At 37.7% G+C, this 27,245-nt stretch overlaps 1 protein-coding gene across 2 annotated transcripts; it reads right to left on the bottom strand.

Annotated features, from left to right (window-relative positions):
- Window positions 1–27,038, bottom strand: NOP14 (NOP14 nucleolar protein). Of its 2 annotated transcripts, none has more exons than XM_010583521.1 (18): window positions 26,518–27,038; window positions 24,244–24,378; window positions 22,657–22,798; window positions 21,941–22,086; window positions 21,375–21,512; window positions 19,700–19,822; window positions 18,332–18,463; window positions 16,670–16,973; window positions 15,237–15,367; window positions 14,913–14,998; window positions 13,145–13,280; window positions 11,136–11,237; window positions 10,186–10,339; window positions 5,453–5,612; window positions 4,464–4,611; window positions 3,404–3,522; window positions 2,032–2,187; window positions 1–1,684 (listed from the first exon to the last, which is right to left on the bottom strand). In XM_010583521.1, exons 1-18 carry the CDS (start codon window positions 26,713–26,715, stop codon window positions 1,585–1,587), a joined length of 2,610 nt encoding a protein of 869 aa, XP_010581823.1. In that variant the 5' UTR covers window positions 26,716–27,038; the 3' UTR covers window positions 1–1,584. The 2 variants fall into 2 exon arrangements, with proteins under 2 accessions (XP_010581823.1, XP_010581824.1); XM_010583522.1 differs by lacking the exon at window positions 1–1,684 and adding an exon at window positions 2,362–2,455 and having other exon boundaries at window positions 2,038–2,187.
- Between the last annotated feature and the right edge of the window lie 207 nt (window positions 27,039–27,245).

The following is a 27,245-nucleotide window of genomic DNA, read 5'->3' as shown; positions in this document are numbered from 1 at the left end:
GATATGAGTATCTCCCCCACACATGTACTTAGTATCCAGCCTATTTTAACACTTAATACAACTGGTTTTGCAAGCCAAAAAAGCTGATGATAATCACACATTACTTGCACTGCTACAGTTGCACTAAGATTCAGTAAAAGCCCTTTTCTTCAAATAAAGTACTTTTCTCTTTTAAGAAACATACATAGATAAACCTTTAACAAGACCTACCTTACAAAGATAGTCATCATTAGAGTTAAAACGTAAAGCCTAAGCATTTCAACTCATCCCCTCCTAGTTTTAGTCCTGCTTCCATTACAAGTCTCATTTGAAAAAAAACTAAAACCAAAAACCAAACAAAAAAACAGAACAAAGAAAACATTTTAAGCCAGTCTGAAACAACCAGGCCTAACTGTTAAATCAGATTTACTGACAGCATTTAAGTCTTTCTTCATGAACACCAGGTAAGCATTACTATGTCTGAATTACCTATTGGCCAAAACACAGGAGATCAGGTCTAGGAACTGTGTTTGAAAATGGAAGAGGTTTGGGGGGGTTTTGTTTTCATAAACAACCATGGCCATTAGTTCATTCATTACAGGATGTTCTTTATAGTTGGTTCTTTAGAATGAAATTGGAATGTTACTGTAAAAGAGGAGTTCATTTTCATAAGTTTTCCAAGAAAACATTACAGTTTTCTTCAATGCCTAACAACTGTCACTGAACTTAGCAAATAGGTAATTACAGTGAATACCTGAATAGTGAACCCAGTTCAAGCTAGCACCTTTAAGTAACTCTGATGCTCTTTGTCTCATTGCAATGTTTCTTCAGAAATATAGTATTTAAAAAAAAAAGAGCATTAGAAGTATTTACTGGCTCTATTTGAAGAGCAGATGTTTTCCAAAGTCATGCTGGGCTGTTATCAGTGATTAGACACACATGATAAAGTAAGTGGAAGAGAGTTAAGGACTTCACTGCCCACTTAAATCAGACAGTTATGAATAAACTGAGGAACTCTAGTTAAACACCCTAGATTATTAACAATTTCAGAGCTGTGCTGAATTCAAAACTTACTGAAGAGATCAATGAGTGTACAGCTTTAACAAAGGACTTCTACTTGAAAGCCAATTCCATTACTCCACTGAATACATGAATTAATGTCCCAATGCCAGAGACTAATTAAAATGTTACTGCTCAAATTGCAAATATACTACCACTATGACAGCTGCCTGCAATTATTCAATATTTAAAAAGGTAACAAAAAGTTTATGCTGTACAATTTTTTTGTTTCTGTGTAGTTCAAATTCAAGTTAGACTAACACCCGGTCACACACACACTTAAGAATTCTGATTATTCATCCAAATATTCTCTATTATTAAAATAAACAGAAGTATACCATATACAAAAGTGTTATTTTTATTTTCTTTATAGCAACCTGTGGATTTTTCCAATAAGCAGGTTCACTTCTTCAGACAGATCTGATGATGATGTCTCCTCAAAAGGAATGCATCCAAAGAATGCAATTAAAATCTGTTCAAAAGCTGTAGGATTGGGGTATCTTTTATGGCAGTAAAAACAAAGTTTCCTGCTGTAGATAGTCCCAATTAATTCTTCCCTTTTTTCCTTTTCATTGCTTTCCATTCACCTTCCTGTGTAGCAAGACTACCAAGAAGCTCTTTCACTTTTCTTTTTCTGGCTGAATCTCTGTAAAACAGTCAACACAAAATATTTCAGATAGATTGTATTAGGGAAAATAAGTAAGTACATTTAGACAATAATTATTAATTTATAAAAAGCCCCCCAACTCTTAAATTTCACCAACACACACTTTAAATAAAAACAATCTGCATATTCTTAAACTAAAGAAATGAAACTGCAAAGTTGAAAACATTTTAAATTATCTCTACTGAAAATGTTTGGGTTTCCCCAATTTGTCCAATTTTATTTATTTTAGTATGGTTGATCATTATTGTCAGACTTGGCACGCAACAAAGAAATCAACACACAGCAGAACAACTCCCAAACTGCTGCTGAAACAAAGGCTACATTACCTCTCCATGATTTCTGAAAGTTGCGTTCTAGCCAGAAACTGGTTATCTTTCCGAATCTCACGAATGGCTCCTTTAAGCTCACGTTTATGCTTCCGAATCAACTGCTTTCTTTCTTGCTCCTTCTTGCTGCCTCCCTGCTTTCTTCCAAACTCTAACCTGAAATGAGAATGTATGTGTGAGCACAGAATACCTTAACAAAAACAACTTTTTCATGTTTATAAGGAGTGAGTTTTTGTATGAATATTAACTCAGTATTGCAATTCCTGCATATTATATGATTAACTTGAAAAATAAGGAGCTGCCCAACGAACAAACTGGAAAAACACTCACCAGAGTGTTTGTCGTCATCATGCAGACAACAAGCAGACAACATTTACACTTCAATCCCCCATATGCAGCCTGCATTTTGAACAGACTGAAAAAGCTAGAGTAGAAGAATGAAAGACATCTGGAGAAAGATGGAATCTCCCAATATATTTTAAGTTTTTGTAGACCTTCTCTGCAGATGAATTCTACAGAAGTCTGATCAGTTACTTGAGGATAAATGCGTACAGCAGAGGAAAGCTGTCCTCTTCAATTACTAGAATAAATAAGGCAGACAATTTATGCCCCTGTAGATAACCAACATGGCTAAATAAGTCAGCAGCCAATATAAAGCAAACTTCCTGAATCAGAATACTGTCTATTATCTACAAAGTGTTATTAATCTAGTGTTATTAAAATTTAATTCCAAAACAGAATATAAAAATGCACATGGTCATTGCAAACTCTGTAAAAAAGGGGAGAAAAAAAACCCCAATGTTTTTTGTCATTGCTGCTGTTGGAAGGTAGAAAGCTGCTTGGTTTGGGGAAAGAAAGGAACGGGGCAAGTATATTTAAAGGTACACTTAATCTGACTGATTATTTGTTATGATCTGTGATGCGAAGTACAGGAATAGTCTGCCTTATTTTTTGTACTGGTGAAGCATCCCTCAGTACATTCATGATTCATCCTTACCTTCATATAGTTCATATACATATGAACTACTCACTCTTGTTCTTCAGACTTGAGTGCTTGGCAGAGCATTCAGTAAAGCACTTGACTAGATAATAACAACCTCTTTTCATCTTGAAATTTATTAATTTACAACTGATTATATGGGCAAGAGTTGACTTCCAGTGCTATTTTTTCGACAAAACAATCTTTGCTCTATTCCTTCCTTTTTCTTTCCCTCCTTACCACCCAAATAGCTGGTCCCTTGTGATTTGTGCACAAAGTCTAGCAGAAAAACAGTTATCTGGTTTATGTCCTGTTTTCCAAATCCTTCTAGCTTGCTGAAAATCTTAACATTTACACGCACTTTTCCTTTGCATCAAGTGTTGCTTTACTTACACTTTCACAATTTTAGGTGTATACTGCTTCAATGGCACTGGCTTCTTTTTCTCACATATCAGTGGGGTATAGTGTTTTACTTTGTTCTCTAGCTCTTTCAGAGCACTGTGATACCATTCCTGAAAATGCAAATCAAATTAAAACTTTAAAAGCATATCAAAGACACCATAATTCACAAACTACTGTAAATTGAATCAACAGTAATGTTCTCCCTGTAAGTTCTTTTTCTGGGTAAATTCATTGCTATTCATTAGGACATTGCTAACACTGAAATGCTGTAAGCCTTCCAGGCTGGATAATTTTTAAACACTTTTGGAAGTCTATTAAGATGGTATCACAGACAATCAGAAAAGTCTGCAGGTAGTTTCACCTAACAGAGGAAGAGGCAAGACTAAAGCCAATTTAACTCAGACTCTGCCTTTCTGGGTCATTTTAAGAATGACTGTTCATTTTGTTTATTTTGATGGCAAAAAATATAAGCCATTTTGCATCATTTACGTTACAAAATCTTGTTCTCTAAGGATATTTCATGATGCCTCTTTGAAGAGAGGACAATTATGCTACATTCAGAAGAGACAGATTAAAAATTTGAACCTCATTGCTAGAAAATAAACAACTGCCCTGTTTTAAGTAAGGTAGCTGACCAGGCATTATGTTGTTAGTTTTACTTACATGGTTATAAATACTACCTCATGAATTTGGCACACGTATTTGGTTGTACCAAGGTCTTACACATTCATTACAGAAGTACAAGAGCAACTGGATGACCAGACTACTGTTCTTACAAATTAAGTCACTCGTGGACTGTTACATTATTACAAGCTAAGTGCTAGTCTCTTCAATTAGAGGGGCAAGACAAGATACACAATGAAAAAATATCTTTTCTAAACATTCTCTGCTCTTTGTTTTTTCAACAGAAACATCACTGTGATTTTTGAAGAGCACAGAAGAGCAAATACCTGACCCTTGAAAAAATCTCACTGATGCTTATACTTGTTTTTTGTTAGTTTTTATTAATAAAACAAACATATCAATTATTTCATTCCTGAGGAACACATACCTGCAATTTTTCAGGATATTCATTCACTGGCACATGTTGTGCAAGGAGAATTCTGACAGGATGCATTATTTCATGGAACGATGGTAAAGAGTCATACAGAGATGCACATTTTTTAATAAGGTCAAAACACAGGGCTAGACATGATAACCTGTTAACGCACAAAAGAATTAACAATTTCACTTGCAAAAACTGTAGTGGATTTTCAAATAAAATGAATCAAATTAATTAAATTTGGGACTGCTAGCAGCATCTATTATTAAGACTGCTTGACAGAACCAGTTACAAGGCTGTTTCTAGCTGTTAATTCAGACTAAAAATTTCACTCTGCTAAACAAATACCCAGGAAATCCAACAGCAACTAATCTTTATGTCAGTGCACAGAGCACAAGCCAGTATTGTGTCTTTGCCACTTATGTGGAGTAAGAAGTTTTTATACTGGTTCTACAAGTTTTCTGGTATTGGTTCTGAAGTTCTAAAATTTTATTGAAACAGAATTAGTAATTTTGGTTTGGGGTCTTCTTTTTGAACTTCATAACAAAACACTTACTCATCCCTGAAATGTTATAACATAACACATGTGCAAGGTGAAAAATGAGGCAGAACATGGTTAATGAACATGTTTAATTGTGGTCTTTCCTTAACTTCAGTGTTTTATTACTTAAGTGACACTTTCTAACATAGTCTTTGTATGTAAATACAGTTATTTGCTTCTGCAGAGATTGACAGTTCAAAGTACTGAGTACCTCCTCTATCTACATCCTCCTCGTCAGTTCACAGCTATACTGAAAAGGAATGGAAGGGCTGAGCACTCCAATAAGCGCCCTGCATAATGTTCTGGCAAAAGACTAGCATTTTCATATGCTGCAGAGTAGCACCATAAAAATAAAGCAGAACAACTCACTACTCTTATTTTTACTCCAAAAGAGCACTGTCATTGAGATTATCCAAAAGATGATATGGTATTTCTTCTGTTCACATTTCCTACATACCTGATATGATTAATTTCTGTTGTGCTGGTTTCCTTTAATCTAGTCACAGTACTTAATGGCAGATTTTGCTTCTGCCAACTTTCCAGATCCTTCTTATCACACACCAAAAGCAGTTCTAAATTTTTCCCTACTGGTGTAAATGGATGCACTACAGTATAGCCTAAAAAACAAGAACAATAATCATTAAACAAGATCAGTTCTAAGCATTCTTTCTGAAGGAAGAAAACCCAACAACTCTTTTTATGTTTTCAATCATACTGCCTTAAAAAATACTTTATCAGTATTAGGTTTGTTTAAAATAAGGGAAAACACTGGAGCATGGGTGCAGTCATAGGTTAAGTACTCCAGCCACACCACCCAAGTCACAGAAGGCAAAGGCAGGGACTTGGAGAATGAAGTACTGCCCACCACAGGAGATCAGCTTCAAGACCATCTGAGGACCCTGAAGGTGCCCAAGTCCATGGGACTTGATAAGATGCAACCGTGGGTCCTGAGGGAACTGACAGATTAAGTGGCTAAGGCACTCTCCATCACATTTGAAAAGTCGTAGCAGTCTGGTAAAGTTCCCAGTGACTGGAAAAGGGGAGAAATAACCCCCATTTTTAAAAGGGAAAAAAGGAAGACCTAGGGAAATACAGGCCAGTCAGTCTCACTTCTGTGCCCAGCAAGATCATGGAGCAGATCCTCCTGGAAACTATGCTAAGACACATGGAAAACAAAGAGGTGACTGGTGACAGCCACCAGGGCTTCACTAAGGGCAAACTGTGCCTGATAAATCTGGTGGCCTTCTACGACGGGGTTACAGTGTTGGTGGATAAGGGAAGAGCAACTGACATCATCTACTTGGACTTGTGCAAAGCATTTGACACTGTCCCACACGACATGCTTGTCTCTATACTGGAGAGACATAGATTTGACGGATGGACCACTCGGTGGATAAGGAATTGTCTGGGTGGTCACACTCAAAGAGTTGCAGTCAACAGCTCAGTGTCTGCATGGAGACCAGTGACGAGTGGTGTCCCTTAGGGGTCCTTACTGGAACCAGCATTATTTAACACCTTTGTTGACGACATGGACTGTGGGATTGAGTGCTCCCTCAGCAAGATTGCCGATGACACCAAGCGCAAGCTGTGTGGTGCAGTCAACATGCTGGAGGGAAGGGATGCCATCCAGAGGGACCTTGACAGGCTTGAGAGGTGAGCCCATACAAAAACTCATGAAGTTCAACAAGGCCAAGTGCAAGGTCCTGCACATGGGTTGGGGCAATTCCAAGCACAAACAGAGGATGGGCAGAGTGGATTAAGAGCAGCCCCACAGAGAAGGACTTGGGGGTATCACTGGATGAAAAACTGAATATGACCCAGCAATGTGCGCCTGCAGCCCAGAAAGCCAATCACATCCTGGGCTGCATCAAAAGACTTGTGACTAGCAGGTCGAGGGAGGTGGTTCTCCCCCTCTACTCTACTCGTGAGACCCCACTTGCAGGACTATGTTCAGGTCTGCGACCCTCAACATAAGAAATACATGGTCCTGCTTGAGTCAGTCCAGAGGAAGCCCATGAAGATGATCAGGGGGCTGGAGCACCTCCCATACAAGGACAGGCTGAGAGAGTTGAGGTTATTCAGCCTTGAGAAGAGAAGGCTCTAGGGAATCCTTACAGCAGTCCTTACTTGAAAGGGGCCTGCAGGAAAGATGGGAAGGGACTTTTTTAACAGGGAGTATAGTGATAGGACAAGGGCTAACAGTTTTAAACTGAAACAGGGTACAGTTAGATTAGATATTAGGAAGAATTTCTTTACTGGTAGGGTGGTGAGACACTGGAACAGGTTGCCCAGAGAAGTTGTGGATGCCCCAGCCCTGGAAGTGTTCAAGGCCAGATTAGATGGGGCTTTGAGCAACCTGGTGTAGTGGAAGGTGTCCCTGCCCACGCAGGGGGGTTGGAACTAGATGATCCATTCTAGGATTCTAAGTATGGGGAGAGAGAAGACATGTAGGTACATGTGTACCCTGTGGAGAACAGGATGCACAGTTAAACTGTCAGTGAGGATGGAGTATTGGATATGCTCAGGATGGACAGGCAGGAATAGGATTTTCCTATGGAGTTACAAGTAGAAGGCTTTGACCAGAAAGTGGTCAAGCAGCACAGTGAGCTGGAGCAGGGAGAGCCCACAGTTGTAGTACATCACTGAGCCTCTCCTGTGACCTCTCAACACGGGCCCTCAGATGCATACTGTGAAGTCCTCTCCCACTCCAGTTAAGTAGTATTTAAACAAGAATAGCATGGAACACAGAATATATACTGGGGCAGGGCATACAGAAAACATTTAAGAATCACTGTGCTTCTGATCATAAGCTGATCTGTGAAATGGTACTTATAGAGCAACATGAAAGAAGCATCTGAGGAATTTCATGGCTAAGGGAGAAAATAATTTGCAGCCTTTGTGCTGGACCTTTTTTTTTTCCTTCGTCTTTGTTTTCCTTACCTCCTGCAAGCTTGCAATGGAACTTACTTCAAAACTTTTTCAAACTGTAAGTTAAGATTATTTACATGCTCTAGAACCTATACAGGGCTCTTTACAGATAGTCCAGAAGACAGTATGTTTAAATAATGATTCATAAGGTTTGAGACTCAAAGTTGTGAGAGATTACAACACACACAAACATATGCAAAATCAGGAACTAAGGTACATGAGTTTTATTATCTGCTTTACTTGTGAGAGGATAGCAGATATCATTAACAATTCCATTAGCTAAGGCTATCAACAATGACAATTCCTTCCCACTCCCTCCACCTCCAGCTTTTCTCCTTTTTCAAGGTAATAGTCTCTTATGAAGTTGTACCCCATATAATTTCTTCATGTCAGAAATTTATGGATCAAGCTCATAAGATGAAAACAGTAAGAGTTCTATTTTCTGATTCTACTTACTGTCAAAACTGAACCCCAAGAAATTTTTTGGTGTGACAGTAGATCAACATTCCAGACAACTGGATGTGTGCTCATTTTAAAATATTCTGTGTTGACAGTCTAACCATCACATTTATCAGCAATACTTTTGATAACTTCAAAAACATCAGTATTGACTGAAAAATTCTTGAAGAGAACACTGTGCCTCTAACATACCTTTTATTGAACTTTTCCTCACTGCTAACAGAAACCAACACCATACAAATTTAACTAGTGCAAAATCATTAACAGAAATACAAAGGAAATTTAAAAAAAATGGTTAACACATGATCATCAATTACCATTAAATACTTTAAAATAGTTTATCTGATTTTGCAGAATCCTATATTTTAACTGCACCAAAAACTTCTGTAGATCAAACACTCCCAAGAGATTACAGAACACAGAAAATACTTTAAGTGCTATGTAACCCACCCACTCCATAACCTCTTCCCACTTCCTTCTAAGAGTTCAACTGTCTATGTTCTGAGAATCCTGGGCTTAGCTCTGATGCAGCCCAGCTGTGTAACCTTGGCTTACACTTCAGAGGAAACTGCTAAGCTGTAAGAAGCAGCTGGGAGAGTCTGTAGGGTACAGCCATACAAAATAATAAAGGTGAAACTGCAGTGCTAAGCTTGTTGAGAAAGGAATCATTCATAGATAAAAAATTCAAAAGAAAAAAATACCAGCATGAAAAGGCATAAAAATCCTAAAGGGGCGGGGGGGGAGGAGCAGGGAGCTGCAAAGCAACCACTCAGTACTACTAAAGATGTACTGGAATACTGCAGCAACAGAAGCTGAACCTTCTTCACCAGACTGATGACTACCTACAGAACACAGACTCTTCAGGTGTCTTATCAAGAGTGACAAGTGTATTATTAGGTAGCCTATAGATCATTAAATCCCAGATGTTTTGTGAGTTTGCCAACAAATAACTGAATTTTTCACTTGAGAATATCCTGCCTGCAGACTCTTCTCACACATGCTAAGTGACACTCAGAGTGACCTGGGCAGAGATACTAACACATGAATTAGTTACTATGCTCTGACAAAGCTCCTCATAAGTGAGTAATTGTCACTAAATTTGTCAACAAAAAAGCCCCATATCTAGAATAACTTTAAAGCTAGAAATGAATCCAAAAGAAAAAGTTGAAGAAAGAGAAAGACTGGCAAATAAAAATTATTTGCTAGCACATGGATCAAATTGAAAAGATAATTTTATTCTCCCTGTTGTCTATGCAAGTTGCTAAGTTTACACAGTTATGTTACAGCACAGACTAATCCTACTTGTAGGGATAGCTGCCCTCTGTTACACTACAACAAATCTATGTCAAATAAATAAAAAGGAAGAATACCAACTTTGAGATATAATTCTTATTTATCTCAGCAATAAGGCTATTAGCTGAAGAGAGAGGGTATGTGCAGCATTAGTTGCTGCCTCACTGTGAAGATACAGGGTACTCATCAGGAATCCATTAGGGACTGAATTTCAGAGCACAGTCCAATCACACAGTCTATTTAGAACAACAATATTGCAAAAATACTGCACTGTGGGTAACATGACTTCATTTCCTTCAATAACTGCAGTTCTTTCCTTCCTGCGAACAACACTAGAGGAGCTAGTTCATAACAAGGTCCCCAAGAATCAAGGTTGTGTACGGCTAACCTAGCAGATGATACTGGTCTTTTGTTCTAAACAATAAATTCAATGTGAAATATTCTTATTGAAATTTAAAAGATAAATCCTAATACTAAAATTTATTACTCCTTTACTCTAAACAAACTCACCCTGGGCCTGTTTCTTGGGTAGAGATATGTGAAGTACTCCAAGAAGAAAATTGATGAGTTCTGGTACAAATCGTCTGGAGAGAGATACATATTCCAGGAACAAACAGCATACAAATAACCCTTTAATAACATCTTGTAATGTTGTGACACGACACTAAAAGGGGAAAAAAAGCACAAAATATTAATAATTAAAAGTCTGTACATCACAAAAAAGCAGAAATCTCCCAAAAAGCAGAAATAATTTAATAAGTTTTATACATTTAAAATCTGTAAAATTGCACCCTTTGGACTCACATGAAAAACATACTGGTTTTCCCTTGCCCTCACTAAAGAGTATATGCAGATTGAGTAAGAAGTCTGTCAGAACTGGTTTAGCCACTAGAAGGTGCTAAACCACAAACAATAAGTTCTTCAGAAATGAACTAAGGAAATGTACGGCTCAGAGCAACTTGGATATCTGACAGTAATAGAACAACTAGCTCAAGACTTTTGAAACATATAAACAGGATATTTGGATAGAAAAATAAGGACATATTTTAACTGCACTGCAATGCACTGCATTAGGTACATTTTCAAGGAAAACAAATACTGCCAATTTTCAAGTAAGTGTCTTCAGTAAGAACAAATTCAATATATGGAAGAGAAATCACTAATGAATTATTTCAGACTGTGTCTCTGTTCAATTAGTCCTACATAATTTGCCATATAAGGAATTCTTGTGTGACAGCTTGAAAAAATGATTAGATATGGTTTTTTGGGTTGTACTATACTCTACAAGGGTTTTTTCCCCTTCACTTTTTCTTCCAATTACTATCTGTGACTATACCAAACAAAAGCTGCCTTTTCAGTACATTTCCAATATATACATTAATGCCAACACATACATTTGGAGTCCTAGGAAGAAACAAGGAAATGAAGTTATATATTGAGATACATCATCATAGACATACCTTAGTAAGTAGCTGGCTCATGTACATAAAAGCAGGTGTTACAACTGGATGCCAGAAGTCAGAAGTTGGAAACAGCAGGGATGTAATTTTCAAATAAATAAGCTGATAGCACATAAAACAGAGTAAGGCAAAATATAGTTAAGACATTATTCCCAGGATCTTGACTTTACACATATGTAACTGATGAATGAGCAACTGCCATGCAGTAGTCTAAAAATACTACAATATAAATCATTTTGAGAAATCTGATATGATACAGACCTATTTGAGATGACTGTTTAAGTTACATGAGAAAATGGAACATACATTATAGGTCTAACATTGCATTAATTCAACAAGGCAGCTGAAAGAACAACCAAAAAGGAACTATGCCTCCCAACCCCATTTACTCCATAAGAAAACCCGACCCCTTGCAGTCCACCACAATCACATACTCTCACACCTCAAACAAATGAGCAAGTGGCTACACTTGCTGAAAGGTGTCACAGGTCCTCAACACAGACAATTAAGTGACCAGGATCCTCATGCACTAGCATACATCAAAAAATAACAGTTGCAGCCAAAAGAACTAAACAGTGATTAGGTACACTTTTACTAAAGGGGACTTATTAGAAACCTACAAGTGACCTCCTGTCAAGACCATAAGGATGTTAAACATCAGTTTCGAGGTAATTCTGAACATTATCTAAGTGGATATTTACACAGTAAACTAGATGCAAGTAAAGTTTTATTGCTTCAGCTCTGTTTCTCCCTATGAGGTTTCTGTCGTAAACAAATATTCTCCTGAACTGTTCTGGTTACTAAATACCACAGTACAAATTTCAAGTTAGATTAACTATAGGCACATATAAGGTCTACTAACACAACCAGTCTAAGGAACGTTCATTTAAACAAGTGCTTTGAGAATGGGAGAGTGATATAATTCCACCCTAAAAGATAACGATGGCTTGAAACCAGGAAAAGTCCACTGAAGGGAATGGAAGTCAGAAGTGTAATTGGTGTCGTAAGGGTGACAGTGACAAAATAAAAATAAAAGTTAAAATCTCTCTACAATACATTTCCTGCAAAACCCAAAACATCCTGAATAAAGACTCTTCAAAAGAACTCAATATAAATATTTTCCAAACTGTTAGAACTAAGTCTTCTAAGCAAATTCTTCAGTCTATTTCTTTCAATAGTCTAATTATTCCATTAGGCAGCACTGCTCCATCAAGCTGGGAGACAGAAAACAAGTAGCTCCCTTTAGATTACTGACTTATGGTTTGTCTCTGAAACTTTTTACTACAATAAACAAATACTCATTTCCCACATGCTCCATTCTTGAATTTCCTAACAGCCATTTACCTAGACACTGAAAAAGGAGCCAGTTCACATTTAGCATGGCCGCTGAAATTTTGAAATATTACTAATATAAGAAGGAAAGGTCAGTTCTGAGTCATTAATTTAGCAATTATGATATATAAAGTATATTAAAAAATGCTGTATTTCTATACCCGTAATAATATTTCATTGTTACTTTTGTTAACCTAGGAGATAATGCACTTCTATGGAACACTTTTTTTTAAACATTTGCACTTAACACAATTAAAGAAATCAGGACATGACTGACAATATCACTTCTTCCTAGAGCTACCCATTTAAGTTTCATCAGGAAAACAAAGAATGTTCTGCTATGAAAACTGGAGTGGCAATTTTAAGGTATTTTCCTTTTATTAATATCATAGAGTCACACTTCTATTCTGAAGAACATGTCGGGGGGGTGTGTTTGTTTGTTTGGGATTATTTGTTTGTTTCTTGGGATTTTTTTTTTGCTGTTGTGGGGTTTTTTGTTCCAGTTTATCTCCAGAGAGGCAATTTAAAATATTGAGAAACCTAAAAAGTCATAGATGCTAATAATTCATTACATACTTTGAAATATAAAATTAAATTTAATGTCATCTCACATTTACTGGCATTTCTGTACTAATGGAAAGAACGAGAGATTTTTCCTAGCAGTATGCATTTGTTACCATGTCTAAACCTGGAAATGTTGCACGGCCTTTGACTTCAATTACTTCTGCCATATCATGTGCAGCGTCTCGAAGGATAAACTTAATGCTGTCACTAGCTGCTTCAGGAAACATCTGGCAAAGATTGTACAATGGCCTATTAACAAGAAATGTAAGTCATAATCAAGTTACACCATTGATGTTAATAAGAACTGATTTTTAAGCACCTGTAGGAAGATTTCTTGTGTTCCATCTACATTATAATAATAACAAATTCCCTGAAACAAATATATAGATTATTATTGTAATACTTTTAGTTTACAGAGACATATATTTTTCATTGGGCCTTGTGAGAGAATCTTTGATTTGATGGTTTCTAAATCTTAATTAAAAAATAATTAAAAACTTTTAAATACATTCCCAAATCATCTGCTATGGTTAAAACATATCCTTCTGATTCTCCTAACTCTACATTTTACTGCACTGAGGTATGCTGGCACATACTAGGCAGCCCAGTACTCTAAATACTCTTAGGCAATGTTAAACAACATGCGAGGCAGCATGTGGTTAGCAAAAATTGTTACTGAAAACAAGAAAAAAACACCCACAAAGTTAGGTCAGCTCCTGGCCTATGGTTAGTGCCTACAGGGAGACGTAGTCAAGAGTCTGCATGGTCAGAGTTTTCCCGGTATTTTCGGTTAAAAATGTCCGTAGTGATATTAATAAATCCCAGTTCTAGAAACAATCAAAATGTGTTTACACTTTTTTACAAAGCCCCAGCATGTGCGACAGTATCATCGGGTCGGTGCTCTTGCTGACGAACACAACAGAGCAATTAATGCTAAAGCTGCACATAACAGATTTTTTAAAACTTATTTACTTTAGCATAAAATAAAAAACATATGCTGAAAGCTACATACAAATAACTCACTGAAAGAAAGTTGTCTAGCCTGCAAAGTCGAGATAGGAATCACAGAATAATTTTGGTTGGAAGGGACCTTTGGAAATCATCTGATGCAACCCCCTGCTCAAAGCATGGCTAACTTCAAAGCTGGATCAGGTTGCTCATGGCTTTGTCACGTTTTGTGTATCTTCAAAGGTGGAGATTCCACAGCCTCTCTGGCAAACTTGTTTTAATGTTCAGCACCTTCGCTGTGAAGATTTTTTTTTCCTTACATCTAATTGGAATTTCCCGTGTTGCAGCCTGTGTCCACTGACTCTTGTCCTTTGCTGTATACCTCCGAGACAAATTTGGCTCTCTCGTCATTATAACTGCCTGTCAGGTATTTGAAGACAACAATGCTAAATTGACAACTTCCTGCAAAGTGTTTATTTGGAACCTCTGTATGAGCTTACTATAACACTCTTTAATTCCATTTTCATCTAGTTCCCTGAATGAATTCTCAGAACGGAAACCCCTGGAAAAAAACAAAGTTGCAAAAGGAACTGCACACCATCATTGCAAAGCTTAAAATACTTAATCAGCAGTCTAAACAGCTTCATATACAGAAGTGTGCATGCATACATGCTATTATTTGTCTACTACCCACGAAAAGCATTTTGCAGTTCAAAAATTACATTCTGAGGTTTTGAAAGTGTCTCAGTACAATTAATAGCTCACCAATACATGAAACAAAGTTAAAACACTATAGAGCTGCAGAGTTACCAGTTAGTTGCCTACAATCCCTATGGAACTATTTGAAACAAACAACATGCTAAATGCTTTACCCTAGGTAGCTTTTCTCTTTAAATCATAAAGGAGCAAAAGTCCATACGATTTATTACTTACAGGACTAGTTTGTCAATTGTTCTGAGCTCTGGTAAATCCAGAGTTGCTAACTCCCCAATATACTCCAAAAGAAAGCCAAACAATTTCTGCAAGAAGCATAGTATGTTAAAATTATTAGGATTTTTTCTTCATTGTACATATTCTTAAACAGCATAAAAGAACAGTGATACGGAAGTTAGAAAATGAAGAGTGGTATGTTGATTCTACTGCTACTTACAACATAGAAGCATGTATGTTTTATACTGCTTCCCAAATACTTAATAAAACTCACTCTGGAATTCAAAGTTAAACTTAAACCAAAACAAAACAACAAAACCTCCATACTTCCAACTTTGCTTTGTTTCCCACTGCAAGGCTTGGATGATTACATTTCTGAATTCTCTCCAGTATAGTAAGCTGTTGTTCTATCGTTCTTCCAGCCAATAAAGACTTAAATGTCTCATAGGACTCAGGAACTAGAAAGTAAAAACAAAAATTGACCAGGCAAAAATCTCAAACTTCACATATTTAATTCAAGTGAACATCTAACAAATTTCCCATTTGAAAATGTTATTATTCAGGAAAAAAGATACCATACAGCTTTTAAATAATCAACTTTTAAACACTAATAACCTATCAGCATATATATAACATTATATAGATGAACATAAGTCAGAAAGTAATGCAAATCTTTTCAAGTTATTAACATTCAATCCATCCTGTATTTGTTGCCTAAGCTGCGCACAACTACGTTGACACACACAAAGCAGAACTAAACTTAAGCGCACATTCAACCATAAATTTACCATAATGCAATCAGCTCTATGTTTAATTCATACCTAACTAGCTTTTGTATGAAGGATATTAAGAAAAGTAAGAATCTTGCCACTAATAGAAAATAATTAAACAAACAAACAAAAAAACAACCTGGCATATATTTAGTCTTTTGCATAAGTCCACATGCTAGAAAACATCCTAACTGGTTACGTTTTTTGAGTTATTTTAACGTGACTGCTTTCTGGTTAACACAAAACCTGAATGCAATTTAAAAGGCTTTGTGTAATAAGTTATCTCCTTTTGATGGAAAAATGCAAGCACTGAAGGAAGTTGTTTGAAAGGTTGTTTAATCTTGTGACAGATACTTTTGTTAGAAAAATCTACACTAGGACAATAGTTAGATGCATTATGTACTTAATATTAATGAATGTTTTGTATACTACTTGAAAATGCACCTCATCCTTCCTCCTAGGCACAAACCCAAAAGGAATCAAACTTTGAGTGTCTAACAGTACTGCGATGTTATGTCACAGGGATTAAACCTCAGAATTCTGCCTCTCCGAGCATCTTCTCTGACAAAAATGTCAGTCCAAACACTAGAGAAAGTAACCTTTTCTCATTTAAGTATAGATAATAGACTACTATTCTGGCTTCCCTTATGCAAAACACTAGAACTTTGGATTCAATGTGTTAGTGGCTTTCAGAAAGGTGTACAGATCTCTTAATTTTTCTCCCCAGTATTTATATTTCAATTCTAAGGCTGCTTGGAGGATCAGAAACAGCCCTGGCATGAAACAGATCTGGTTCCCATTGCTCATAGCATGGCTAGGGCTGATCACTAAGAACAGCAGTTACTGACTACTCTTGGAATAGTAGAAGACAACCTTGAAGCAAAACTTCATTGATGAACAAGAATATGTAAGATCTTACAGGCCAGAGATAGAAACTGGTTATAAACCCCCTGAAGACAACTGAGATCTCTGGATCAGTCCTTCGCTTACCAGCAAATGTATAGGGAAGCTCTGATTTGGCAGCTTCCATTTTTGGATCTAGTTCCTTCACATTCTGTGATTCATTTTCATTTGTCTTGTGTTTTTTCTGTTCTTTATTCCCTGTAGCTTCTTCTTCGCTCTCAAGGTCAGATTCAAGATCAGAGTGGCTATCTGCAGCAACATCCTCCTCATCTTCATTAACAGATTCTTCCTCACTTTCTTCTTCATTTTCGTTATCTTCCTTCCCACCTTCCTCCTCTTCTTCCTCCTCATCTTTTTCCTGCTCTTCATTTTCAATATTAATTTTTCCATCCTGTCAGTAGAGAAAATAAACCAGTTAAAACACTGATAAAGGGACAGCACCTCGCACTGATAAAGGGACGGTAGCTTGCAACCATGCAAAGTTATCATTAAATACACATGAACAGGATCTGAGCCTGGCTACACTGACCAAGCAGTGAATGGCAGCAGTGCCGGCCAAGAAGGGATACTCTCCTTAGAGAGAACATGCATATAGATATAAGAATAGCAGGGTATTTCCAAGGGGCTATAAGAAACTGGAATAATAGGAGGTAGTATATGAGGACTAAAAGAATCAACACAGAAGTAAAAACTAGTAGCAGATGATATGAAAAAAAGATTCAGCATCACTTACAGGAGCATTCTTGGTTAAAAAGAATACATTCCTTCTATGTATTAAAACAGCATATCAGATAAATATTTGTTCCCATCCTTATTTTATTAATCATCAGTTTAAACTCACATTCACCATTTGTATTCTCCCCCTTGAGGACAACAGCAGTTCCCTTGCTACTTACATGTGAGAGGATAAGAGGATCAGTATGCACACATGTGCACCACAGTCAGGGTGACTCACTACATCAGCTTTAAGGTTATATTGCTCTGCTACCTTAATCAAAGCTACTTCATAGGGGAAGGGTTCTTTCAGAAACCCACTCATCCTCAGGCTGAAATTTGGTGGAAGCCATTTCAAATACAGCAGGAATTAAAAAAATGACCAGAAGTGCTAAAGCCCTCTCTTCAGCCCAGCAGGCTAACAGCATAGAAGGCTACTATAATAGCAGGTGTATAGTCAGTAGATTGAGGGAAACAACTATTCCCCTCTACTTGACACTTTTAAGACCACATAGAATACAGCATCCAGTTTTGGGCCTTCAAATACAATAAAGACATCTATAAACTGCAGCAAGTTCAGCAGAAAGCCACCAAGATTGTCTGGCGGCTGGAGCACTTGCCCTGTGAGGAGAGGCAGACCTGGGCTTGTTCAGCCTGGACCAAATAACCACCTTCCAGCACCTACAAGGGCAATCATTGAGAAGGCAGAGCAACACTCTTTATCACAGTCCATGGCAGGAGAAGGAGAGGCAACAGGCCTAAGTTGAAACAAGAGATGTTCAGACTGGATACAAAGAGAAACTTTTTCATGGTAAGGACAGTCAGTGGAACAGGCTGCCCAGGGAGATGTGCAGCCTCCATTCTTGGAGATTTTTCAGGAACAGACTAGATAAAGCCCTGAGGAAACTGGTGATTTTGTAGTTGACCCTGCTTTGAGCCGGAGGTTGGACTAGAGTTTTCCACAGACGTCACTTCCAAACTGATTTTCCTATCTTCTTTTCAGAACTCTGAAAATTACGAAGTTTTAAACCTTACCTTGTAAGACAATAAATGCCTGTCATCTTTATCCAGGATAAAGCCGTCAGCTAGATCATCAGCTGATATGTGGCTGGGTTTCTTATTATTCACCTGTTCATCTATTCCACGCATTCGACGTAGTCTATCTGCCTGTGTTTTAGAAGAAATACCGCAAACAGATGTGAGCCATCTAGATCAATCAGGTAACTACACCAGAATGGAAGATCCCTCAAATACTACAGCTAAGAAAATCAAAGAAAAAAAAAAAGTTAACTGGGATTACTCAACAAATTGATGAAAAGAAAAAACAGAAACTTGAGAAATTATGGGCAAAAGCTGACGATACCTTATTTTTTGTGGTGAGTGCAATCCAATAAGAGCACATAGACAACTGGATTAACTTATTTGGAAGGCTTTAAAACTGGCTTTATCAGAAGCATTATGCTCTCTCATTCTAAAATTTATCTGTCTTGCTTATGAGACAACGTGTCATTACTAGAAAATGTAAGCTTCTAAAGTGTTTTATGATTCTGCAGTGTTTGTCTGTGTTTCCCATATGTGTAACAAGTTTGTGGTAAACACAACCATATCCTAAGATTTTTTTTAAGACATACTAAATTTGTAAATAACCTCAATGGGCAATATCTGAACCAATCATTTACAAGAGGATTTCCACCTGGGCAGCCAGATAGACTGTGCATCAAACAAGATGACAAGAACAGAAAAGAAAAAAAAATAATTCTTTTTTCTGAAGGCTACTGAGCTGTTCTGAGGTAACCTGAAGGAACTGAATCCCTGCAGTCCTAAATGTGTCCCTAGTATACCAAAACAAAAAGAAAAGAAGGGAGAGAAACATTTACCACATTATTCAATCTTTCCCTAAGACCCAGAGCTCCATGTAATATAAAGAGCATGCAACATTTCCCAAGAGAATCCTATTCCTATGCAAAGCAAAGGTATATACATGCTACTGCTGGAAGACTCTTGCAACACCAGAAGAAAACAATAAATGACTTGCCAGTGTATTAATTCAACTGCTGTGCAACACGGTGCTCCCCCTTACTCACTTACTGAAAGCACCCCCTTACCGAAGCACCTCTCAACTCTGAATAATTTAAAACATTTAAAGGCAAATCAAAGTGATAGCACATTTTTACTGAAGAAAGATCAACTCATTTCATAACCTTCAATAGTCACGTACTAAGCCTATGTTTTTTGTTGTAATATCAGATTGCAAACAAAACAAAAAGAGAAGATTTCCTGAATTCACTCTCTGAAGAATTGCAAGTTAGTGCAGCCACTTTCAATCTAAGGTCAAGCAATGAATATAAGTGGTCACTCCCAAAAGGCAGGCCACAAAACAATCTAAAGCCATAAATGGTATACCTCCAGCTTCTGGAGTCGTGCCTGCTCCTCTTTTGCCAATTCTTCTTCTGTCTTCATCCTTTCTGAAGGTTTTGCTTTCATCTCAAATCCAAGTTCTCGAACAATCATATCATATTCATCAGGCTAAAGAAATATTTATATAATTGTTTATTATCCTAAGTTTTAGTATTCTGCTTTGCAGCCCCCCCTCTGCCAGACTAACAGCTAAGAAATAAGACTTTTAAGATATAAGGAAAAGCCCATTTCCAAAGAAAGCTGCAAGAACATTCAACTGAGTATTAAGACAAGGAATGGAATGAACACTTGAATAGAAATTATCCTGGAATTTCCCCCCTCCCCTATTTAACCTATTATTTACTTACAACTGAAAAACTTACAAATAGTATGTAAAATAAAAACTGGTTTACTTATTAATTGAAAAACTTTAAAATACTGTTTATTAATAAAATACTACTTTCTCAAAAAGCAGCTAGAATTAATAAATTTATAGTTTACATTTCACTTCATACTGTCAGACATTAGCTAAGTCTTTGTTATCTTAGTTACATAGATGTCTACCTTAAAGAAAAGAAAAAGTGATGCCGATATTCAGTGAGTTTAAGGAGCATACTTAGGAAAACAGTCACCAGCAGAGATTACACTGGACTTGCGAGTAGTCTTCTTGATACCTGCTTAAGTCACTAAACCATACAGCTTGTCTAAAATTCAGTTCTAGGAATTTTTCTTCTTACACGACTAGATAATTTTCCCCAATTCAACATTAATGTTATAGAGCATTACTAATTCACACTTTGCATCCTTGATAACTCTTAAATTGGATCCACACATATGAAGCAAGAGAATCTAATCTTCCTTTTCAGCAAGCTATGATGACAAAATCTTTGTCTAAGATACCACACTACCAACATACTAGAGTATTCGGCATGTTATGAAACATCTTAAAAACAAAAATCAATACATCAGAATATGAATTTTTCATCCAGTATCTTCTGTTTGTTATTTGAGATCAGTTTTAACATAAAACCAGTTCATTATTTCAATCTTTCAAAGACTGAATTCTACTGCCAAAGAATAAATGGAAATTCACAATGTTCTGCAATGTAATACAAAATTTCTACAAGAAAAAAATAGCGCAATGTATTACAATACCTATTCTTAGATTTAAAAGTTCATTTCCTTTAGTAAAAAATATGAATGATAGAAAAAGCTTTGAGACCATAAGATATCTATACAAAATTTAAATATTTTCATTCACTTTTTGTACAGACAGTATCCAATTTACAACAAGGAAATGTTTGCTGTCAAATAAAAGTTGATTTATCCAAGGAACGCTGCAGAGGCATTCAAACTAAGTCAATCTTCTCAACAATTTTAGTTCTTCAGGAAAATGTATTTGTCAAAAATAAGCTGTAGCCCACAGTGTTGTTCAACCTGCAACCTCTCTCAGATTTGGTAACCAATGAAAAGCAATAGGCAATTAAAATCAGATAAATCATACAAAACCTTATACTCCTCCAACTAACCAAACTGTCCTAAAACTGTAGCATTCCTTCAATGTGAATAGCAGGCAACATTTTATTTCACAAAGAGATGAAATCTGCCTTATGCTTCAGCCACTACAAGTCAAAACCACAAGTTATTAGAGCAAAAGAAAGTAGTCTAGCCAAAACCTTACCTTGGGTTTTTCTACTTCTTTGTCCTTTCTCTCTGACTTTGGGGTTCTGTGGGCAATAAGGGTTTGGATTTCCTTCCAGTCATTGTCAAGCTTTTCTGTGAGTTCTAACGCACTTTCTCTCCGAGTTTGCCTCTCTTGCTAGAAAAACAAAACAAAAACAAATGCAGCAGTTATGTTCAGATGAACATGACATAGCATTTACAGTGTAATACCAAAATGCTGTCTTTAGCAAATGAATAATTTTAAAGATTTAACATTTTAAAGGTGTAAACATTCTTTGTGGAAAAAGCAGTGTAGAGTTATGCTGAATGGCACATGGGTTGCATACAGAAAACAAGTTAGAAGTCAACAGAAGGGGAGATTTGGGGATACAAAAAACCAGCAGATATTCAAGCATATCCTAAAATGCCTACAAAGTCAGATGGACTTTATTCAAGGAGCTTGCACTCTTCTCCTAGACAGCTATCTCCTTTGTTTTCTATGACACTACTATTTTATTCTGCAAAGACAGAAATTGTGACAGCTGCTTAATCATGCTCATTTATAGTTCAGGGCTAAAAACTCACCTTTTCTTGTTTAGATTTGGCTATCATCTCTTCTATGAGTTCCTTCCTAGATTTAGGTTTTTCCTCCTCTCCATCTTGCTGCCCACTTGATGTTTTTTTACGAAGAAGGCCTCCACCCCCTCCAAAGTGAGCAGCAGTTAATTCAGCTAGGAAAAAAAAAAAAAAAAAAGTAAATTGTGAATCCTTTCCAAATCCATACAGAAGTGCTAGAGTGCTGCTGGGACAGTATCTCCCTATTCTTTGAGAATGGGAGCAATTAAAACTATCGAATCAATCATGTGCTATTCCCATCCCTATGGGAATGGCCATACCAAAACAGATTGATGCTAGACACATAATTTACGCTCACAAACATTTTGTATGAGGTAGGAACATATTTTTTTTTCAATATTTTAACTAGTATTTAGGTGCAGAGGTGCAAGAAAGCAACATGAGAACTCACACTTCAGATTCTGCCCAAAGGGCTCGAAATACAGGTACCTATTGTATGCTGAAAAGCCCATAGATTAAAGAACCTTACCAGGTAGGTAGTACCAACTTAACATCTGCTAAAATCCAGAGAGCTGTTCTGTGTGTGGTTAAGAAGTAATCAAATCTGGCTTAAGCATCCCAATCAATTACATAATATTCTTTTTCATTAAAAGACAGTACTGAATGAATGATGTACATGTACGAACAATAACACCAGCAGTGGGATACTAGCTGACATGTCTTACCTGACAGTGTTCCTCTTTCTTCTGTGTCACTGTCACTATCAATAATATCATTTAGTTTTTCAATTTCTGCCAAAGATTGGCCATAATGAGTCAATTCCTCATCTTCATTAAGATTATAGATATTCTTCTTTCCATAATTTTGCTAAAAATAGTAAAACAAACCAATTAAATTAAAAAAATTTTTAGTTCCCGGGCAACAAGTTAATAAAGCCTGTATTTTTAATGCTAGTTGAGGAGATTCTTATTCCAATATTCTGCTGGAACAGAACACTGGAATAAGAGCACTACTGGACCAATACTTTCATTCAGATACATTAAACCTTAAGCGAGGGAGTATGATGTCTCTCTTATTCTTATGTACAAATGGAGTAACTCAGAAAAACCAAGGAAGCTTAAGTTTTATTTATGTATCAGTAACATCAATTCTTCCTTACTACATTTCATGCCTAACAAAACAGACTTTAACCTATAAACATTTTAAGTAGAATATGATATTACACTACTCAGTTCTGGATACTGAGTATGATGAGGCAGAAAGAACAGTACTGCACATACAACTCACATTACAGAATGACATCAAGTTACAGAGTTCTTCTAGTCAGCAAATGAAATGGCTGCTGTTCAACAGCTGTACTGGAATCTCAAAGCATACTTGATGGTGGTTGCCTTTTCCTAATTCAATTCCCAAATCATAGTAGTCAAAGCAGTCAAAGAAAACCAAGCAATCAATGAATCTCCTTAAAACTGTCTTTCCTGCATATCAGTGCTCAAAGAAATTTCTGCTTCAAAAAGTTGTCTTGCAAAACCAGAAAGTTTTCATGAAAAATTTTGCATTCCCACAAAAAATTGCTTTTTCATAAAAGTTCCAAATATATAAAATCAAAAGGAAAGCATTACCCTGCAAAACCCTTTTGTGCTGGTTTTGCCTGAGATACAGTTAATTTTCTTCGTAGTAGCTAGTATGGGGCTATGTTTTAGATTTCTGCTGAAAACAGTACTAATCATACAGAGATGTTTTCATTATTGCTGAGCAGTCCTTACACACAGTCAAGGCCTTTTCTGCTTCTCACCCTACCCCCACTAGCAAGTAGGCAGGGGGTGCACAAGAAGTTCGGAGGTGACACAGCTGGGACAGCTGACCCCAACTAACCAAAGGGATATTCCAGACCATATGACATCATGCTCAGCATGTAAAGCTGGGGAGAACGTTCAGAGTGATGGCGTTTATCTTCCCAAGTCACCGTTATGCGTGATGGAGCCCTGCTTTCCTGGAGATGGCTGAACACCTGCCTGCCGATGGGAAGTGGTGAATTAATTCCTTGTTTTGCTTTGCTTGCGTGTGTGGCTTTTGCTTTACCTACTAAACTGTCTTCATCTCAACCCACGAGTTTTCCCACTTTTACCCTTCTGATTCTCTCCCCCATCCCACTGTGAGGGGAGTGAGCGAGTGGCCATGTGGTGCTTAGCTGCCAGCTGGGGTTAAGCCATGACACCTCTGTTAAGGTGGACACTCCCAACCTAAAAAGTCAAGTGTTTCTTGTGGTTTGGGTTTTTTTTGTTTGTTTGTTTTAAATTCCTATACTTTACCTGTCTTTCCAAAGTGAATCGTCTGATCATCTTTTCCTCTGGACTTATTTTGGCGTTATATTCACCAAAACGTTTATCTTTAAACACATTTGTCTTTTCCCTTTCTTTATATTCCTTCAGTAATGTTTGGGTACGCTAGAAGAAAAAAAAAAAAAAAGATCAAATTAAAAACCAACGATAACAACTACTTTAAAAGCCAAGGCAAAAAAGGCTCCATGGTATCCTGGCAACATAATCTAATTTATCAGAACAAAATGAAAGAGAAGGGAAACGAGAAAAGAGATGGGAAGCTCATACAACATATTCAGAGTCATTAAGTTCTCTTACAAGCTGCCCATATGAAGATAAAATATGATACACTGTATCCCACCTTTATTTTATCACATATAAAAACTCTGCATTGCCACTGAAGAATTCCAATTTGTCTGAAGCTTAGTATACAAGAATAACATATTAAAGAAAGCAAAAAAGCCCCAATGTCAGCTGAACCTCTTTTGGTCTTGTCACCTAAGACCTAAAAACCACTCCAAGTGGGTACATGTATTTAACTCTCTGCTTTAGTGTTGAGCACAGGGAGACTATGCATCAAAGCAGTAAAAAGAAGTTTAGCAGACCTATATGAGGTAGTATGTGCTGTGCTTATGGTACAGGTAAGGAGACAGGTTTACTTTTCAGTGCCAGTGAACTAATTAATGATAAGCATTTGATTTACCCTACTATTAAGTAAAACTCAAAGACCTTAAAATGTGATATTAAACATTCATAAAGTTTTCTAAAATCTGGACAAACAGTAATGAAGACTGAAAGCTAATTTATAATTTCACGCTGAAGATATTATATAGTTTCTAAAGAAAGAACATGCTGGCTATGTTTAGACTGAAAAAAATCCATGTTTATTAAAACATGTTAACTGATTCTTACGGAAAGGTACTGTTGCTATTCATATTACCATGAACTCACAGACTGCTGCACTGAAGGAGAAGGCTGAGTTTCCTACAAGAGGTCTCTGCAGCCTCACTTGAGCATTCACAGCTTTCAGATGCCGCTGTAACCAACACCAGAACTCAGGCTTAATTTTAATCTACTACTGTGCCAGTTCTACCTTGTATTTACTTCTTGCACAGAACATATAAATTATCATGCAGCTTAAACACTGTGCATGAACTTTAATATCTCTTAATAACTTGGATATGGAAAAGTACTTTTGTTTATCAATTATTTGATGTCCTCTCTCATTGATTACTTTTACTGATAAAAACATATGTAATGCATCACCTCTCACAATGCATGCAAAATGATAAACTACCCATTTCCTTTTGCTGCACTATTTTTAAAAAGAACTTCTCTTTTCAGTAAGTGCTTTGAATTCTGTTTGACAACAGATTGTATGTAACATGTCAGAGAGAATCTCAGGGATAAACTTTCAAATTATGCTTTTCTCAGCTTTAGCAGAATCTAGAGGTTTTAACTTGTTTCCTGTTTTGTTTGAAGGGACAGATCATAAAAAATTCCAGTGCTTCATTCAAGGATAGGGTAGGTTGCTGGAATCCCAGGTGCACAGAACACCACAATGTTCTCCCTTATGCATTACAGGTTTTGGTCAGGTAGCTAGTGATGTTAGTAGAGAAAGAAAAAGAGGCAACTTTAAAACAGTATAAGGATAGAAAGATTTACTCTCCTTAAGTTGTATGGTCATTCTTATGAGAGCAATGAGGACGGATCATTATTTTGCATCCCAACATACTTCTACAATGTAACTACTTAACCAGTGCACAAAAAGCCATCTGCATGTTTTCCAAATCAATGGTAGTTTCTTTGTATCTACACATTTCTCACTGCATTCAGACCTGAGTGCCTGTTCAAGCTTCCACTATTACAGCAACGTTGCACGATTATCAAGAAGCTTAACATCCTGCAGCAACCAAAACTGACCAACATAATGAACACTTGTAACCACCTGCACTCTGGTCCAGTATTTGCTTTCTGACAACATGTGCCGTTGTATTCCGGACCTGGGTAATTTGAAAAGGCAATATTCTCACACATGTGATAAAGGAGACTTGCACTACTGAACCCTGTGCATTGCAATAGAGGGAAACATTTTCAGCAGGCTTTTCATCATCATCTGAGCAATGCGAGGTGACCAGCCACTCCTCCTGTGCGCGATGGAAGTAGCCTCCTCTCTCACCTGAGATGGCTCCATGCTTACCACCTCTCTACCACAACTACATCTACAGATGCCATCCTTCCTCCGAACTCCGAATGTCCTCTTACCTTCTTGATGGCCTTGGACCGTGAGACACCAGGCAGACCCACATCATTCTTGGTCTTCCTCCCCAAGATGTTAAACTTCTGCCTGTTGACCTTCACCTCAAAGGGGTTGCTCTTGACCATGGCCATGGCTAACTTCACAGGGCCCTTGGCTGCGGAGGGCACCGAGACCTTTCGCTTCTGCTTAGCTGCCTTCCCCATTTTTGATTTGGCTGCCTGCGAGGACGCGTGTGGGGACGGAGAGGCTCAGTACTCACTCAGCGTGCGGGGGCCAGGGCTGGAGGTGCAAACGGGGCGAACAAAATGGCGCCCAGGGAGGGGGGCAAGCCCGCCCGAAGTACCCCTCGGGCCTGACCACTGCCCTCCGACCGGTGCCAAGTCGCCCGAGAGCTGCCCCCGAACCCCGTGAGAGCCGGCGGGGGGGGACGCGGAGCGGAGCAGAGGAGGGAGCGGAGCGGTAACGCCGCTCCCCCCAAACCGGCGTGCCCCGGCGCTACCAGACGCGTTTCGGCAGCCTCGCACCTCTCGCGAGAGCTTCGGCCAACGATCGCGAGATTCTCCGCTCCCCTTCCCCTCCCGCTTTGGGACGAGCCGGGGAGGAGGCCGGGAAAGGTGTCGCGCACTACAACTCCCAGCAGGCCTCGCGCGGGCAGCGCTGGCGTCTCCCCGGTGCACGCCGCGCTCTGCCTGCTGGGAGTTGTAGTCCCCGGGAACGGGGAGGGGGCGGTGGC

This window comes from Haliaeetus leucocephalus, unplaced genomic scaffold (genome assembly GCF_000737465.1).
Source record: "Haliaeetus leucocephalus isolate CR32 unplaced genomic scaffold, Haliaeetus_leucocephalus-4.0 Scaffold906, whole genome shotgun sequence".
In the NCBI taxonomy this organism is placed as follows: Eukaryota; Metazoa; Chordata; class Aves; order Accipitriformes; family Accipitridae; genus Haliaeetus; species Haliaeetus leucocephalus.
Note: the sequence above shows the minus strand (reverse complement) of the source record. Positions and strands in the feature narration are given on the sequence as shown.

Excerpts from the sequence above, each read along its gene's own strand:
- NOP14 (XM_010583521.1), bottom strand. The coding sequence starts at position 26,715 with ATGGGGAAGGCAGCTAAGCAGAAGCGAAAGGTCTCGGTGCCCTCCGCA. Across the intron at positions 18,464-19,699 it reads CACGACTCCAGAAGCTGGAG|GCAGATAGACTACGTCGAAT; the intron begins GTATACCATTTA and ends TCTAAAACACAG. Across the intron at positions 5,613-10,185 it reads ACCCAAGAAACAGGCCCAGG|GCTATACTGTAGTGCATCCA; the intron begins GTGAGTTTGTTT and ends CTTGTTTTTTAG.